Genomic DNA, 18,166 nt, shown 5'->3' with positions numbered 1-18,166 from the left:
ATTGTCCTTGGGTTGTTCGGGAAAGCAGTACGTTTGTTGGGCCTGCGTCCATGAATTGTTTTTTTCGTTGCTGGCTTTCTGGACATTTTCTCACCATCGTGCTCTACTAACCATCGACTACTCCTGGTGATACCAGGTTATGGAGGACTCCTGGTGGTACCAGGTCATGGAGGACTCCTGGTGGTACCAGGTCATGGAGGACTCCTGGTGGTACCAGGTCATGGAGGACTCCTGGTGGTACCAGGTCATGGAGGACTCCTGGTGGTACCAGGTCATGGAGGACTCCTGGTGGTACCAGGTCATGGAGGACTCCTGGTGGTACCAGGTCGTGGAGGACTCCTGGTGGCCAGTGTTATGATCTCAGCCTGCAGGAGAAACGAGTCTCCCTCCTTGAGAGTTATTCATCAAGCCTGACCTGATTAGAAGGTCTAGCAAATATTGAGGTGATAACGCACATGTAACATAGTTGCTTGGATATGATAAACACTTTAAGATTATGGGCAGTGAAGAAGGAAACATATAGATGACTGGCTAGGAGATGTGGACATTTTGCTGGAGGCGTGAGGCTCGCTTCTGGAGGGGCTTTGACCTCACTTGAGTGCCAGACATAGCAGGGGAAAGCTGCGCTCCGTTGAGCTCCCGCCAGAAGGGAACCCCTAGTGATATATCTCGAAGAGAAGAGAAGTGTGCAGACGTACCAGCTGTGGAACCGAGCTGGGAACGTTGTGGTCTCAAGTCCTGGTCGACGAAGTGTTTATTAAATCGCCCAGAGGCATTATTGTGGGCCGTGGAAGCGCCGTGACCAGACGCCGTCAGAGGGAGAGCGCCCTCGACCAGTTAATCTGTGGTAAGCACGATATACGCCAGTTCATAGTGATTGCTTGTAGTTGGTCGTGTGCCCAGCGACAGTAGCGATGTTTATTTATAAGTTAGACATGTTTTAATAAGGCAGAAAGCCTGAAATAGGACAGTGAAGAGGGAGGAGCACGGAGCGACGTCCGTCCCCTCTGAGCTCTGACAGACGACTGAGGGAGCCGGAGGAAGACCCTCCCAGCGAGTGAGGACCGCCGCCAGGCGAGGTGGAGTATGGACCCGCCCAAAACAGGGGAGTCCACTCTCACTGTATGTAGAGAACAGATAGAGGTTTGAGGCAAGCATATTGTGTGATTATTTTTGTTTATGTGTTAAAGGGGAAACATTTTATTGGAGTGTCGATGGGTTGCAGGTTTGTTCTTTGGGGAAGAAGTTGCTGAGAACTTCGAAGCCAGCCTAGATGAGGTAATTGATGAGACTCCAAGGTAGTGAAGCAGAGGACCTCGAGCTGGGAGGAGAAGCAGTGAAGAGGAGTGTCACATGCTTCTGTAGAGGTGGTGAAGCACCATGGTTGCTCGAGGAAACTTCACGGTGTAGCAGCCAAGAGAGCTGTGGAGGAACCTAGCAGAAGGGTGAAGCACCGTAGTTGCTCAAGGAAACTTCATGATAGCAGCCTGGAGGAGCTGCAGAGGATCCTGGTAGTGAAGCCCGGAAGAACCTGAAGATATCAGGGTAGTGAACTTCCAGAGGTGGAAGGGAAGTTCTGGTGCGTTACTTGTAGGGAGTTGATAGTGTTTGGTTGTCATTAATGTGCAAGACGCAGTGAGAGGTGAGTGGTTGTTTGCATTCTTATGTCAAGGAGTTTTTTTATACTGAAGTTTAGAGTTACAGTCGTAGGCTGGATTACCTACAGATGTATGCGTTCTAGGACTGATAGAGTGATCGATTGATCATTGTTGTGTATCAATGAACATTTATACTGATATATGTTATTGCATGCAAATGCTGATTTTCTTTGTACACATATATAGATACATATATATATTCTATTGCTGATGGTGCAACAGTGTATGTAGACTTGATCAACTTGAGGAGGTTGATAGTATCAGGTGGTGAACCAGGAGATAGGATACCACTTGATAAGCTGATGATAGAGTTCTGATGGTGTTGGAGAGCAACCTGATTGTAATAGTATAGAGTATAGGATTCATTATTATTATATGTGTGTATGTATCGTGTATGTGCTTTGTCCAGTAAATGTCTTCCAATTTGCTGGTGTTTGCCCTTGTCCTAGTGAGGCTTCCCAGGAGGTAGTAAAGAAGGAGAGAGAGAGAGAAAGAACCAAGAACCACTGCTGTGGACAGGGTAGGAGGTAATACTAGTAAGTCATAGGGGATTGAGGAGATCATACCTCATAAGGAGAGAGTGGGGAGTCACAGCGGCTCGAGTGGGTGTGTGCACGTGACAACGAGGCTAAGTGTTGGAGCCGCATCCCCTAAACGTGTGACGTTGAGCCCCTCTCCAAGAGCCAGAAGCGCCAAGGGTGATCTCCTAGTATAAGCACTCTACCGAGTTGTGGGTTGGGTTGTCCATAGAGAAGGATCAACAGCGACAACACCACCAACCAACCAACCCACAAGTCTATAATACCAGCTACAGAATATACATACCAATCAGAAAGAGGCATTTCATTACAGTCAACATTGAATTATTATGCCACATTTATTAGATTACACTTAAATTGGTACATACTTCATGCCAGAGATTATGATTTTTGTGACTGTAGCTTCCAGAAGGAGGAGGACGGTCAGAAGATGGGGGTGGTGGAGAAGGTGGCCGTCTTCTACACCTCTCCCATATCCAAGCTGTGCGCCCATTCCTCGGCCTATGGCGGCTTCCTGGTTCTCTACACTTACGTTGTCCTCTTTGACTTCAAGTACGAGATGTCGGTCTCAGAGATGGTTCTCATTATCTGGATGTTCACCTTCTTCAGTGACGAATTTGTAGAGGTAAGGAAGAACAAGTATGTTCAGAGTGAACATTGAGTCTGCAGCAAACATTAGTTAATAGTGAACTTTGTGTTTGCGCTATATACCAAGTCAGAATATCATCTTCATTATACTTTTCTAAAAATAATTAATATACGACTAATTATATATACTGGACATACAGTACATGATCACCTCCTAGTGTGCCCATATTATCTGTCACTGATACCCAGAGTCAGTTATTTACACCCAAGAACTTGGACTAAATTTATGGTAGCTTTTGAGCATGTGTAATGAATATTTTGGTAATTTCTCCACATAAATGAGACTTTTGTAAATCAATTTGGGAGTTATGATTAGTAGTGATCATTAGCAAAAAATCAGTGCATAAATATATGGAATAATGTTAGCAGGATATTAGGATATATATCTACACTTTGCTGCAACACTGCCGACGTTACACCTTGCTGCAACACTGGCGACGTTACACCATTCTGCAACACTGGCGACGTTACACCTTTCTGCAACAATATCGAAGTTACACCTCACTGTAACACTGTCAACGTTAAACCTTGTTGCAATATTAACTAAGGGGGCCAATTAGGGGAAAGTAAAAGTTATTCATTTTTTTTAATTATTTGCGAAATGGTGATGGAAAGGGCTGCAACTGGTCAAGGTTTCAGAATCACACCCTAAATAGAAAAGGAGAAAAAAAATACACAAAAAAAATATGCAACGAATTTTCAACATTTTCAAAAACTCTCAGGGAACACGTGTCAACTAAAATCATTTCTATAACACTCAAATAGCACAATAGCATATATTAAAGGATTTCTTCGAGCAGTTTTATAAAAAAAGTGTTTAGTGCAATAATACAATTATTCAAAGTTCCCCTTCCAAAAATATGCAATGTATGATGTTTATAAATATTTATAAAGTCAATAAATGGACTTTGGACTAAAATGTCCAGATCGGTTTGTAGAAGCACAAACTCTACATATAAGGTCTAATTTGCATCTAAATTGATTAATAAATGAAAGCTGTGACACACCTTGAATTTGTAAATTCAAGGTGTCAAAAAAAAAAATATATATATATATGTATATATATATATATATATATATATATATATATATATATATATATATATATATATATATATATATATATATATATATATATATATATATATATATATATATTAGTATATTTTGGTAGCAGTCTTTCCTGTAGACATATATTATTAAATATGACCGAAAAAGTAAGATTAATAATTCTAACACGAATTTTCTCAATCTTTCGTACATTTCTTTTCACTGTTGGAGGTAAATAAAAAAACAATTCTCCAAAATTCATTTTTATTTCTAGTCTGACGCGACACGAGCGCGTTTCGTAAAACTTATTACATTTTCAAAGACTTTAGTTTACAAATACACAACTGAATAGAACTGATTGATTGATTGATGAAGATTAAGCCACCCAAAAGGTGGCACGGGCATGAATAGCCCGTAAGTGGTGGCCCTTTTTAAGCCATTACCAGTATCAAGAGCTGATACTGGAGATCTGTGGAGGTGCGAATGCACCCTGCATGACGGAAGATGTCTCCCTTATGAATGTGTTAAGATGAAGATGAGGCCACCCAAAAGGTAGCACGGGCATGAATAGCTCGTAAGTGGTGGCCCTTTTGAGCCATCACCAGTATCAATAGATGATACTGGAGATCTGTGGAGGTGCGACTGCACCCAGCGTGACAGGAGATGTCTCCCGGACCAAATGGTGACCAGATGGTGGACAAACACGAGAGAGAGAGAAGATTAAGCCACCCAAAAGGTGGCTTGGGCATGAATAGCCCATAAGTGGTGGCCCTTTTGATCCATTTCCAGTATCAATAGATGATACTGGAGATCTGTGGAGGTGCGACTGCACCCTGCGTGAACACTGCTAACGATTGATGATTGATGAAGATTAAGCCACCCAAGAGTTGGCACGGGCATGAATAGCCCGTAAGTGGTGGCCCTTTTGAGCCATTACCAGTATCAAAAGATGATACTGGAGATCTGTGGAGGCGCAACTGCACCCTGCGTGACGGGAGATGTCACCGGACCAAATGGTGACCAAATGGGTGAATAGAACTTACGCATCTCCGATTTTATATCTACATTTGAGTGAGGTGGATGGGGTGAGGTGGCATTAATAGGGTATTAATTTCATCAACACAAGACAGAACAAGAGGTGGCATTAATAGGGTATTAATTTCATCAACACAAGACAGAACAAGAGGTGGCATTAATAGGGTATTAATTTCATCAACACAAGACAGAACACGAAACAATGGGTATTGAATAGAAGTGTTTGTAGAAAGCCTATTGGTCCATATTTCTTGATGCTTCTATATTGGAGCGGAGTCTTGAGGTGGGTACAATATAGTTGTGCATTAATTGGCTGTTGATTGCTGGTGTTGACTTCTTGATGTGTAGTGCCTCGCAAACGTCAAGCCGCCTGCTATCGCTGTATCTATCGATGATTTCTGTGTTGTTTACTAGGATTTCTCTGGCGATGGTTTGGTTGTGGGAAGAGATTATATGTTCCTTAATGGAGCCCTGTTGCTTATGCATCGTTAAACGCCTAGAAAGAGATGTTGTTGTCTTGCCTATATACTGGGTTTTTTGGAGCTTACAGTCTCCAAGAGGGCATTTGAAGGCATAGACGGCGTTAGTCTCTTTTAAAGCGTTCTGTTTTGTGTCTGGAGGGTTTCTCATGAGTAGGCTGGCCGTTTTTCTGGTTTTATAGTAAATCGTCAGTTGTATCCTCTGATTTTTGTCTGTAGGGATAACGTTTCTATTAACAATATCTTTCAGGACCCTTTCCTCCGTTTTATGAGCTGTGGAAAAGAAGTTCCTGTAAAATAGTCTAATAGGGGGTATAGGTGTTGTGTTAGTTGTCTCTTCAGAGGTTGCATGGCGTTTCACTTTCCTTCTTATGATGTCTTCGACGAAACCATTGGAGAAGCCGTTGTTGACTAGGACCTGCCTTACCCTACAGAGTTCTTCGTCGACTTGCTTCCATTCTGAGCTGTGGCTGAGAGCACGGTCGACATATGCGTTAACAACACTCCTCTTGTACCTGTCTGGGCAGTCGCTGTTGGCATTTAGGCACATTCCTATGTTCGTTTCCTTAGTGTAGACTGCAGTGTGGAAACCTCCACACTGCAGAATTATTAATTAAGTTAGAATTATTAATCTTACTTTTTCGGTCATATTTAATAATATATATATATATATATATATATATATATATATATATATATATATATATATATATATATATATATATATATATATATATGTATGTATATATATTTAATATTACAATTACTTATTACAAAATATCCAATTATAACACTAAAACATACTAACCTATTGTAATTGGTCCGAATTGTGGGTCCTCAAGGTGGCACTGCAATGGGCACTAACAGGCACCTGCCCCATAGCCGGGATCACCTTCCTCAGGAGCCTGTCTCGGCTTGGTGGTGCGTGTCGTTGGTTTCTGCATCACCTTCTCCTTTCTACTGAAGTATCAGTCAGTTATATCATTCTCATTAGTCGAGGAGGGTGTGTGAGAAGGGTCGAGGAAGGTGAGTGAGGAGGGGGTGTGTCACGCCTCTCACAGCTGAAGCCGGGAGGCCACCACAATCTTCACTCCATATTACTCTTCTTTACGCTAAAGCGGCTTTCCTTTGCTGATAAAGACGGCGAGCGAGTACCAGATTTACTGCTCTAATCTTCTGATTCTTCCTCTTACATGTCATTGTGCAGTAGACGCAACAAATGCAATATTCAGGAGCGAGAATAGAGAGCACGTCGACTGATGACCCTCACTCAACAGGACACAAGATTGGAGTGTATATTTTATATTCATACATACAGAGTTATTTCTGACGTTATTACGAAAAATTTGACGTTTAGAACATACGACTCAATACCTACTGCGCGTCACAGCCGCGAGGCACCGGATTCTGTACAATTACGCATGGAAATGTGCAATAAATACATCAATTTATATCGTAAAATTATTTGGGTTGCACCACAGTGTTGCCAGAACTTCGTAGTATTTTTTATAAATTTTTCACAATTTTACCCGAATTTTTTCGTACTTAAAATAATAAGCCCACTAAGTTACACCTTGTTGCAACACTGCCAACGTTACACCTTGCTGCCCCTCTGCCAACGTTACACCTTCTTGCAACACTGCCAACGTTACACCTTGTTGCAACACTGCCGACATTATATCTTGCTGCAACACTGCCGACATTATATCTTGCTGCAACACTGCCGCTATTTCAAGTTGCTGCTACATTACCGTCGTTACACCTTGGTGCAACACTGCCGACGTTACACCTTGCTGCAACACTGCCGACGTTACACCTTGCTGCAACACTGCCGACGTTACACCTTGCTGCAACACTGCCGACGTTACACCTTGCTGCAACACTGCCGACGTTACACCTTGCTGCAACACTGCCGATGTTACACCTTCTTGCAACACTGCCGACGTTACACCTTGTTGCAACACTGCCAACGTTGCACCGTGTTGCAACACTGCCAAAATTATACCTAGTTGCAACACTGCCAAAGTTACACCTTGTTGCAACACTGCCAAAGTTACACCTTGTTGCAACACTGCTGTTGTTACACCTAGCTGCAACACTGCCAAATGTTCACCTTGCTGCAACATTGCCGACGTTACATCTTGTTTCAAAATATCCGACGTTACACCATGTTGCAACACTGCAAAAGTTACACCTTTCTGCAAAACTGCCAATGTTACATCTTGCTGCAACACTGCCAAATTTTAACATTGCTACTGAATTGCCGACGTTACACCTTGTTGCAACACTGCCAACGTTACAACTTGCTGCAACACAGACGACGTTACATCTTGATACAACATTACCGCAGTTACACCTTGCTGCAACTCTGCCAAGATTACAATTTGTTGCAACAATACCGAAGTTATACCTCACTGCAACACTGTTAACATTACACCCTGCTACTAGGTTATACCTTGCTGCAACTCTCCCCTTCAAGGTGTCGCGTTGACGTGGTGAGGGGCTCACATACATCTCTTTGGGACCGGTGAGGGTTGCCTTTGCCCCCTCTCCTGCCCCTCTTAGGGTGGCGTACGTGCAGAAGGGCACCACGTAAGGGCCCTGTGAACCATCGGACCGCCCGCTGAAGGGGTCGCCCGTGAGGGGCCGCCCTGAGTGGAAGATTGGGGGTCCAGAATAGGGTGATAGGGGGAATGGGGTCTTAGCACCAGTGTGGGAGAAAGGGCGATGTAAGACTCCCCTGTTGAAAAGGGGGAGCACCGCTTGGGACGACGCACCCTTCCTGCACTGGGCCCCACGCTCGGCCTCCCTGGCTTTCCTGGTAGGTGGTATCCCTTGGTTCCAGGTTCCAAACCTTTGGATTGATTGATGCATGGTTGACGACACGACTTCTCTTACCCAGGCTCATGGCGTGGGCGACCAGGCCCCTGAGTCGGACTGTGCTGGAAGACCGGCCTCTGGAGCCTCCGCTACTAGGCCCTGTTTGGACCCAGACCGGACTACTCCTCCCTGCTCCCCTCCCTCCTCTGTGGTAGGGTCGAGCCCCAAGTGCTCTGTGATGACTGCCTCGTCCCCTTGCACGGCTCCATCTCTCATTGTGACTACTGCGCATTATGACCCATCTCTCTCTAAAGGTTCTCATCGCTGTCCCCACAACAATGAGAACTTGCTCGTGTGCTCCCTTCCCATACTAATTCGTACTATGCCTTGTTTGGTCCTGCTACGTGGACTAAGTACTTTGACCTCCATCATTTAGATTCTACTCCTCCTGACGACTTTTCCCTTCATAGGCACTTTGTTGCTTCTGTAGATGCCTTTGTTACTTTCAACCCAACCCGTCTCGGTACACGTGTCGTTGCTGCTCCTTCTCAGGATGCAGCCATCCGCTTGGCCGCCTTATCCTGCATTGGCAAGACCCCTGTTCGGGTCTCCAAGAACACTTGTTAAATGCCAGTGCTGGCTCTGTTCTCCCGTACCATGTTGCAGTCGATGTTAGAAATCTAAAGGACTGCCACGAGGATATTAAGCATATCCTCGAAGCCCAAGGCTATTCTGTCCTCCAGGTGAACACGTTTACTCGTTCCCCTCGTGGTCGTCGCCGTTAGCCCCTTTGGTTGTGAAAATTACTTTTGATGGTAGGACCCTTCCGCCCTCTGTCATTCTTGCTGGTGCCGGATGCTCCGTATAGGAGTATATTCCATCTCCTCGGCTCTGTAATAAGTGCTAGAAGTTTGGGCATGGTGCCCTCAAATGCTCTAGTCCTGTCTCTCTCCATCCCATGTGTGGGGGCGAGGGTCACTCTAAGGGGGGCATTAGTTCCAAATATGTCAAAATTATGCAATAAACGAAAACTAGTTCGATTTCAATCAAACTTTTTTCACGAGTTGTATATAAAAATGGTTTCATCTGGTCCAAGTGTCAGCATTGTAGCATAAATAGGAAGGGAGGAAAAAAATATTAAATTATGTGTCAAAATTTTTCCAAGATGGTCAAAAACGATTATCAAACAAAAGTGTCAATTGAAATCATGTCTATGACTCTCAGCTATCAGAGTAGCATATATTTAAAATAAATCATAATTAGTTTTATTAAAAAAAAATTAGTTATTTTTTTCTTATTTGTTTGTCGGGAGATTTGTATGAAACTTGTACACCTGACTGCACATTAGCCTATCTGTAAGGGGTGCCAGTTTTGGAGGAAATTGGTTGATGTCAACCTCAGTCACAGATGGCAGCACCTTAGACTAATATTTTAAAGATATATTTTTCAAGTAACATAAACGAGTTGGTACTCTTTCATTTTTATTCAATTTACATGAAACGTACACCTTATAAGTTTATGTCTCTAAAATCTGAAGAAAGCGTTAATTCCTAAGTTCATTTATTGAATTTATAAATAGCAATAAACATGATATATTTGCATAATATTTTGGGGGAACTTTGACTTAGGAAAACTAAAGATGTTTTGGAAAATCCCCTTCTACAGATCCTTTATTATATGCTAATGTGTCAGAAAAGTGTAATAGAATAATTATATCTGAAAAGGTGAAAGGTTTTAACTCACCTGAAAATGTGTAACAGTTGTTGAAAAAAAATCTCCCTTTTTATTTAGGCTGCAGTACTGAAACGTAGAACAAATGCAGCCCTTTTCATATACAAGTAATTATAAAATATTGGTTGACATTGAACAAAGTTTAAAAAACTAACTAAGGCCTTCTATGTCAATGTCAGAGTGCACTTCTCCCCAAACCCGCTGCCTCAATTGCGGTGAGGCCCTCCCTACCTGCTCCTGCACGTGTATACATTACAAACTTCAGGCAGCTGCTTCCTGGGGGTGGAGGCCTGGTCGAGGACCGGGCCGCGGGGACACTAAAGCCCCGAAATCATCTCAAGATATAACCTCCTCGCTGGGTTAGAACGCTTCATTTTCTTCCTTGCCCCCTACTTCTGACTCTATCGTTCCGTCCCCTCCCGTTTTGGTGGTCGAGCTTCCTGCTCCTGCTATGGAGGTTTCTTTGGACCCCACTTCCCTCTCGCTTGCTGCCCTTGCTGAGATGCGCTCCTCTCTTTCTACCCCTCCTCCTGCTGTCCTTGACCGCCCTTCTCGGTTGTCTCCTCCTCCTCCTCCTCCTCCGGACCCTGCTCGTCTGCCTCTGGTCTGTTCTCCTGATCCCTTCCCTCCATCTTTACTCAGTTTACCAATGCCTCCTAACCATGACTTCGCTGACCCTGAGCTTCTTTAATATGCTGTGTTCTTTTTTCACCTCTGTTTCTTCCTTGTTCTGTGTTGCTATCCTTTCTCTTTTTGTCGCTGTCTATTCTTCAATGGAACATTCGTGGATATTAAGCCAATTTTCTTGAACTCCAACTTCTGATTTCACAGTTTTCGCCCCTTTGTGTCTGTCTCCAGGAGCCGATGGTTGGTGCTCGTCCTGGTCGCTTCCGTGACTATTCCTTTCTCTCCCCACCCCCCAGCAATAGCTGGGGCCCATAACTCTTCAGCTCTCTTGATTCGCTCTGATGTTCCCTTTGTTCCCTTACTTTTTTCCATCGCCTCTCCAATGTTCTCCTGCCTCTGTCTTTGTGCGTAAATGGTACATGGTTTATTCCAATTATCTCTCCCCCAAGTAACCCGCTTTCTCTTTCCGACCTTAAACACCTACTGGACTCCTTGCTGGAGCCTGTGCTCCTCCCGAGTAATTTCAATTGTGGACATACTCTTTGGGTTCTGACAAACACCCGAGGTCGCCTTCTCGAACCGTTCATCTTCTCTTCTGAATGAGTGAGCCCACTCATTTGGACTGTCGGACTCGCACCCTTTCCTGTCTTGATCTTTCTCTCTGCTCGTCGTCTCTTTACTTAGATTTCACGTGGCGGGATTTTGATGACCTCTATGGCAATGACCATTTCCCCATCCTTGTTACCTTTTTCTCTTTTCACCCTCCCCTCTCCTTCCTTAGGTGGCGGTTTGCCGAAACAGACTGGAGCCTCTTTCCCCTCCGTGCTACAATCTCCGACCTCTCCATTCTGTCTCTCCCTCGTGTCCTCCTTCTGTTTCATGACACCGTCTTCGACGCTGCCTTCCGCTCAATTTCTCGCTCTTCCTCTCGGGGAACGCGGAAGTGTGTTCCCTGGTGGAATGTGGACTGTGCCCTCTGTAAGAATGCAGCCTGGAAGAGACACCGACGCCAGCAGACGGCTGAGTCTTTTCTTTTGTTTCGGAAGGTGAGTGCGGTGGCTTGTAGGACAATCCTTTCAGCTAAACGTGAGTGTTGGATGTCTTATGTCTCCACCATTACGTCCGAAACTCCTCTACCACTGGTATGGAAGCGTATCCGCAAGATAGCGGGAAAGTTCGTTCCCGATGTCTCACCGGTCCTTCACCACCGTGGTACTCTTGTGGCAGATTTGTTGCAGGTCACGACCGCATTGAGTTCCCACTTTTCATTTGTTAGCTCTGGTTCTCATCTTCCTCAATCTTTCCTTCTTCGTAATTCTCTTCTTGAATCTCGTACTATAGATTTCTGTACCCAGTTAAGCCTTCCCTATAACGATCCCTTCTTTCTCTCTCTCTGAGCTTCAGTCTGCCCTGGCCCTCTGCGGTTCTACGGCGGCGGGCTCCGATGGCATTAATTATGAAATGCTTCGCCATCTCCCTCCGTGCACGTCTCGGTATTTACTGAGTCTGTTTAATTGGGTTTGGGAGTCGTCGTCAGTACCTGAGGGCTGGCTCGATGCTGTTGTCCTCCCTGTTCAAAAACCAGGGTCTCTCGGGACATCCCCTAAGGACTTCTACCCTATTGCTCTTACAAGTTGTGTTTGCAAACTCTTTGAACGTATGGTTAACGTTCGCCTTATGTGGTTCTTAAAACACTATCACCACCTCTCTCCTTCTCAATTTGGTTTTCGCAAGTGTTGCAGCACAATAGATGTCTTGGTGAACTTGGAGATCCTTATTCGTACTGTTTTTGCTGTGAGGACTTCTGTTGTGGCCGTCCTTTTTGAACTAGAAAAGGCCTACAACATCACCTGGAGATATCATATCCTGTTCCAACTACTTTCGTTTGGCTTTTGTGGTAATCTCCCTCTCTTTCTCCAAAGCTTCCTCTCTAATCGTTCCTTTCGAGTGAGGCTTGGTACAACACTCTCTGCCCAATTTAGGCAATATGAGGGTTTACCCCAAGGTAGTGTTCTGAGCACTACTCTTTTTCTAGTTGCCCTCAATGGTCTTCTTTCCTCCCTTCCTTCTGGTGTCTTCTCTGCTCACTATGTCGACGCTCTTACCCTCTACTGTCGAGGTGATGATTCGCCTCTCCTTCAACGACGGCTTCAACTTGCGATTTATGCCGTGTCGTCTTGGGCCACCGATCATGGCTTCAAGTTCTCTACATCTAAGACTTGTGCTATGACTTTTACTCGGAAGCATGTCGTTCTTTGTCCCTCTTTGTCGCTTTATGGTCATCCACTTGTGTATAAGGATTCTGCTAAGCTTTTAAGGTTAATCTTTGACACTCGTTTGTCTGATGTCAAACGTTATCTCTTACCTCCGAGTTGAATGCTCTAAGGCCCTTACCCTCCTTAAGATTTTGTCCCATAATTCTTGGGGAGCGGATAAGCACACACCTCTCTTTACATTCCTCTCTCGTCCTCTCTAAACTTGATTATGGTTGCCCTGTTTACTCGTCTGCTTCTCCTCCTACTCTTCGCCATCTTGATCCTTTCCACCATACTGGGTTGCGCCTCAGCTGTGGTGCCTTTCATTCGACTCCCGCCCTCAGTTTGTATGTTGACACTGGCTTCCTATCTCTCCACGACCGCTGTGATCGCTACTGTCTTCGCTATCTTGTGCGGTCTTTGCGACATCCTTCTTTCACCTCTGTTGTGCTTTGACTTTTACATTTCCTGTAGTTCCTGTTCCTCTTCACCATTTCCCTCTTTCTGTCCGGTTATCTCGCTTACAGGATTCTCAACTTTGTGTTCCACATATGTCAGACCTATCCTGGAGTATGCAGCTCCAGAATGGAGTCCATACCTAGTCAAGCATAAGACTAAACAGGAGAAGGTTTAAAGGTTTTCAACCAGACTATTACCGGAGCTGAGAGGTATGAGCTACGAGGAGAGACTATAGGAGTTAAACCTCACGTCGCAGGAAGGCAGAAGAGTTAGGGGGGGACATGATCACCACATACAAGATTCTCAAAGGCATTAATAGGGTAGATAAGGACATGCTATTTACCCAAGGGGCACACGCACTTAGGGACACAGGTGGAAATTGAGTGCCCAAATGAGCCACAAAGATATTAGAAAGAATTTTTTTAGTGTCAGAGTGGTTGACAAATGGAATGCATTAGGAAGTGATGTGATGGAGGCTGACTCCATACACAGTTTCATGTATAAATATAATTGAGCTCAGTAGGCTCAGGAATCTGTACACCAATTGATTGACAGTTGAGAGGCGGGACCAAACAGCCAGAGCTCAACCCCCCCGCAAGCACAAATACGTGAGTTCCTTGATGCAACACTGTCGACGTTACACTTTGCTGAAACACTGTAGACGTTACACCTTGCTGCAGTATTGCCGACGTTGCACATTTTTGCAACATTGCCGTTGTTACAACTTGCTGCAACATTACCGACATTACGCTATGCTGCAATAATTCCAAAGTTACACCTTGCTGCAACACCTCCGACGTTACACCCTGCTGCAACACGGCCGTCGTTACACCTTGCTGCAACACCTCCGACGTTACACCCTGCTGCAACACGGCCGTCGTTACACCTTGCTGCAACACCTCCGACGTTACACCCTGCTGCAACACGGCCGTCGTTACACCTTGCTGCAACACTGCCAACGTTACACCTTGCTGCAACACCTCCGACGTTACACCCTGCTACAACACGGCCGTCGTTACACCTTGCTGCAACACGGCCGTCGTTACACCTTGCTGCAACACCTCCGACGTTACACCCTGCTACAACACGGCCGTCGTTACACCTTGCTGCAACACTGCCAACGTTACACCTTGCTGCAACACTGCCAACGTTACACCTTGCTGCAACACTGCCAACGTTATACCTAGATGCAACACTGCCAACGTTACATTTTGTTGTAACACTGCCCACGTTCAACCTTGTGCAACATTGCAGACGTTACACCCTGTGCAACATTGCAGACTTTGCACATGTTGCAACCTTGCAGATGTTTCATCTCTCAACAACATTACCGATGTTACACCTTGCTACAACACTGCCGATGTTTCACCTTGCTGCAACACTGCCGACGTTTCACCTTGCTGCAACACTGCCGACGTTTCACCTTGCTGCAACACTGCATATGTTATACCGTGCTGCAACATTACACATTGCTGCAACAATGCCTAAGTTACACCTTGTTGCAACACTGCCGATGTTACACCTTTTTGCAACACTGCCAACGTTACAACTTCCTGCAACATTGCGAACGTTTCTGCTTGATGCAACACTGCCGACGTTACACCCTATAGTTTCTGCACGCCCTCTCACTTAGTTGCTTTGCTAGCTGGCATATCTGATTAAGCCTTGAGATTCTCATCTGCACCTCATTTTTTTCCCTTTGGACTGGGACGAACTTGTCTATTATCTCCTCACACTTTTGTGTGATGAAATCCTTCATGCCTTGGGCCGTCTTCCTATTGTCCATTACTTGCATACCATGCAATATAATGGAAAAGATTGTGCGAAAAAGATAGTGGAACATCTGGAGCGAAAGAACTTTGTAACACTACATCAGCATGGGTTCAAGGATGGCAAATCATGTTTCATAGGATTAATTGAATTCTTCGACCAAGCAACAAAAATCAGGCAAGAAAGAGAGGGGGTGGGCAGACTATGTATTTTTGGATTGCAATAAAGACTGTGACACAGTACTACACAAGAGACTAGTGCTCAAGCTAAAGATGTAGGCAGGAGTGAAGGGAAGGTACTACATTGGATTAGGAAGTACCTGCGCAAAAGAAGACAGCGAGTCAGAGTGAGGGGCGAGGTCTCAGATTAGCGAGGTGTCACCAGTGGAGTCACATAGGGTTGAGTCCTATACTGTTTCTGATAAATGTGAATGATCTCCCAGAGGGAATAGACTCGTTCCTCTCAATGTTTGCTGATGATGCAAAAATTATGAGGAAGATTAAGTCAGAGGAAGACAGTATGAGAATACAAGACGATCTAGACAAACTGAATGAATGGTCCAACAAATGGCTACAACAGTTCAACTTGAGCAATTGTAAGGTAATGAAACTAGTCAAGTGGAAACATGACGCCAGAAACAGGATACCGAATGGTAGATGAAGTACTTCATGAAACGGACAGAGAATTAGATTTAGGAGTTGATATCACACCAATCCTATCTCCTGAAGCCCACATAAAACGAATAACATCGGCGGCGTATGCGAGGCTGGCTAACATCAGAACGCCTTTCAGGAACCTGTGTAAGGAATCATTCAGAACTTTGAATACCACATATGTAAGACCAATCCTACAGCATGCAGGATAAACAATGCAACCCCAGCATGGAACCCGTACCTAGTTTAAGCACAAGACTAAACTGGAAAAAGTTCAAAGATATACCACAAGGCTAGTCCCAGAACTAAGAGGCATTAGTTACGAGGAAAGGCTGCATGAAATGAAACTAACGTCGCTGGAAGATAGGAGAGCTGGAGAAGACATGATCACTACCTACAAAATTCTAAGAGAACTCGACAGGGTAGATAATAGATTAACTGTTTAACACGAAGGGTACTCAAACAAGGGGACACTGGTGGAAACTGAGTACCCAAATGAGCCACAGGGATGTTAGAAATAACTTTTTCAGTGACAGAGTAGTTAACAGGTGGAATGCCTTAGTCAGTAATGTGGTGGAGGCTGACTCCATACATAGTTTCAAATGTATATATGATAGAGCGCAGTAGGCTAAGGAATCTGAACACCATTTGATTGACAGTTGACAGGCGGGACCAAAGAGCAACAGCTCAACCCCCTCAAGCACAACTAGGTGAGTAAAACTAGGTGAGTACTTTCCTGTAATATTGCTGACGATACATCTTGTTGCAACTCTGCTGTTGTTACAGCTTGCTGCAACACTGCCGACGTTACACCTTATGCAGGCGATGAGTCACAATATCGTGGCAGAAGTATGTTGACCAGACCACACACTAGACAGTGAATGGACGAAGACGTTTCGGTCCGTCCTGGACCATTCTCAAGTAAATTGACTTGAGAATGTTCCAGGACGGACCGAAACGTCTTCGTCCCTTCACTTTCTAGTGTGTGGTCTGGTCAACGTTACACCTTGCTATAACATTACCGACGTTATACCTTGCTGCAAGGTTACCGACGTTATACCTTGCTGCAAGGTTACCGACGTTATACCTTGCTGCAACGTTACCGACGTTATACCTTGCTGCAACGTTACCGACGTTACACCTTGCTGCAACGTTACCGACGTTATACCTTGCTGCAACGTTACCGACGTTATACCTTGCTGCAAGGTTACCGACGTTACACCTTGCTGCAAGGTTACCGACGTTATACCTTGCTGCAAGGTTACCGACGTTATACCTTGCTGCAACGTTACCGACGTTACACCTTGCTGCAACGTTACCGACGTTATACCTTGCTGCAACGTTACCGACGTTATTCCTTGCTGCAACGTTACCGACGTTATACCTTGCTGCAACGTTACCGACGTTATACCTTGCTGCAACGTTACCGACGTTATACCTTGCTGCAACGTTACCGACGTTATACCTTGCTGCAACGTTACTGACGTTATACCTTGCTGCAATGTTACTGATGTTACACCTTGCTGCAATGTTACTGATGTTAAACCTTGCTGTAACATTACCCCAGGAATTAATTTTAACTTTCCACAACGTTCCTGGAAAGTGTTAGAAAGGAGTGGAAACGTTTGTTTTCACGCATTAGATGCGTTATTTTTTGTGTGGATTTAAATAGGTTTCCAAAACTTATAACCAACACCTACGTACCTAACCCTAATTTGAAACTTTGTGACACCTTTTGTACCCTAATTTGAAACTTTGTGACACCTTTTGTACCCCTAGTCTGAAACTTTGTGACACCTTTTGTACCCCTAGTCTGAAACTTTGTGACACTTTTTATACCCTAATTTGAAACTTTGTGACACCTTTTGTACCCTAATTTGAAACTTTGTGACACCTTTTGTACCCCTAGTCTGAAACTTTGTGACACCTTTTGTACCCCTAGTCTGAAACTTTGTGACACTTTTTATACCCTAATTTGAAACTTTGTGACACCTTTTGTACCCTAATTTGAAACTTTGTGACACCTTTTGTACCCCTAGTCTGAAACTTTGTGACACCTTTTGTACCCCTAGTCTGAAACTTTGTGACACTTTTTATACCCTAATTTGAAACTTTGTGACACCTTTTGTACCCTAATTTGAAACTTTGTGACACCTTTTGTACCCCTAGTCTGAAACTTTGTGACACCTTTTGTACCCCTAGTCTGAAACTTTGTGACACCTTTTATACCCTAATTTGAAAATTTTGGACACCTTTTATAAAGTGTTTAAAGTTAAAATGTTAAAATATGAATAAAATAGGAAATGTAAAAATATAAATATATATTTCTACAATTAGTAAAATAAAAAAAGCATCATAATGAAGGTTGGTTTATCATTTTTATTCATTTTTCACTTGTAGTAGTGTGGTGTAGTGGCCTGGTGTAGTGGCCTGGTGTAGTGG

The 18,166-nt window shown here is 44.2% G+C and overlaps 1 protein-coding gene across 1 annotated transcript in view; it reads left to right on the top strand.

Annotated features, from left to right (window-relative positions):
* Window positions 1-18,166, top strand: part of LOC123770920 (transient receptor potential cation channel subfamily M member-like 2) — a 317,900-nt gene that overhangs the window by 238,464 nt on the left and 61,270 nt on the right. The window contains exon 16 of the mRNA XM_069306032.1: window positions 2,600-2,822. Within this exon, the coding sequence (XP_069162133.1) occupies window positions 2,600-2,822 (223 nt within the window). The remainder of the gene's footprint in view (window positions 1-2,599; window positions 2,823-18,166) is intronic.

Source organism: Procambarus clarkii, chromosome 56 (genome assembly GCF_040958095.1).
Source record: "Procambarus clarkii isolate CNS0578487 chromosome 56, FALCON_Pclarkii_2.0, whole genome shotgun sequence".
Classification (NCBI taxonomy): domain Eukaryota; kingdom Metazoa; phylum Arthropoda; class Malacostraca; order Decapoda; family Cambaridae; genus Procambarus; species Procambarus clarkii.
Note: the sequence above shows the minus strand (reverse complement) of the source record. Positions and strands in the feature narration are given on the sequence as shown.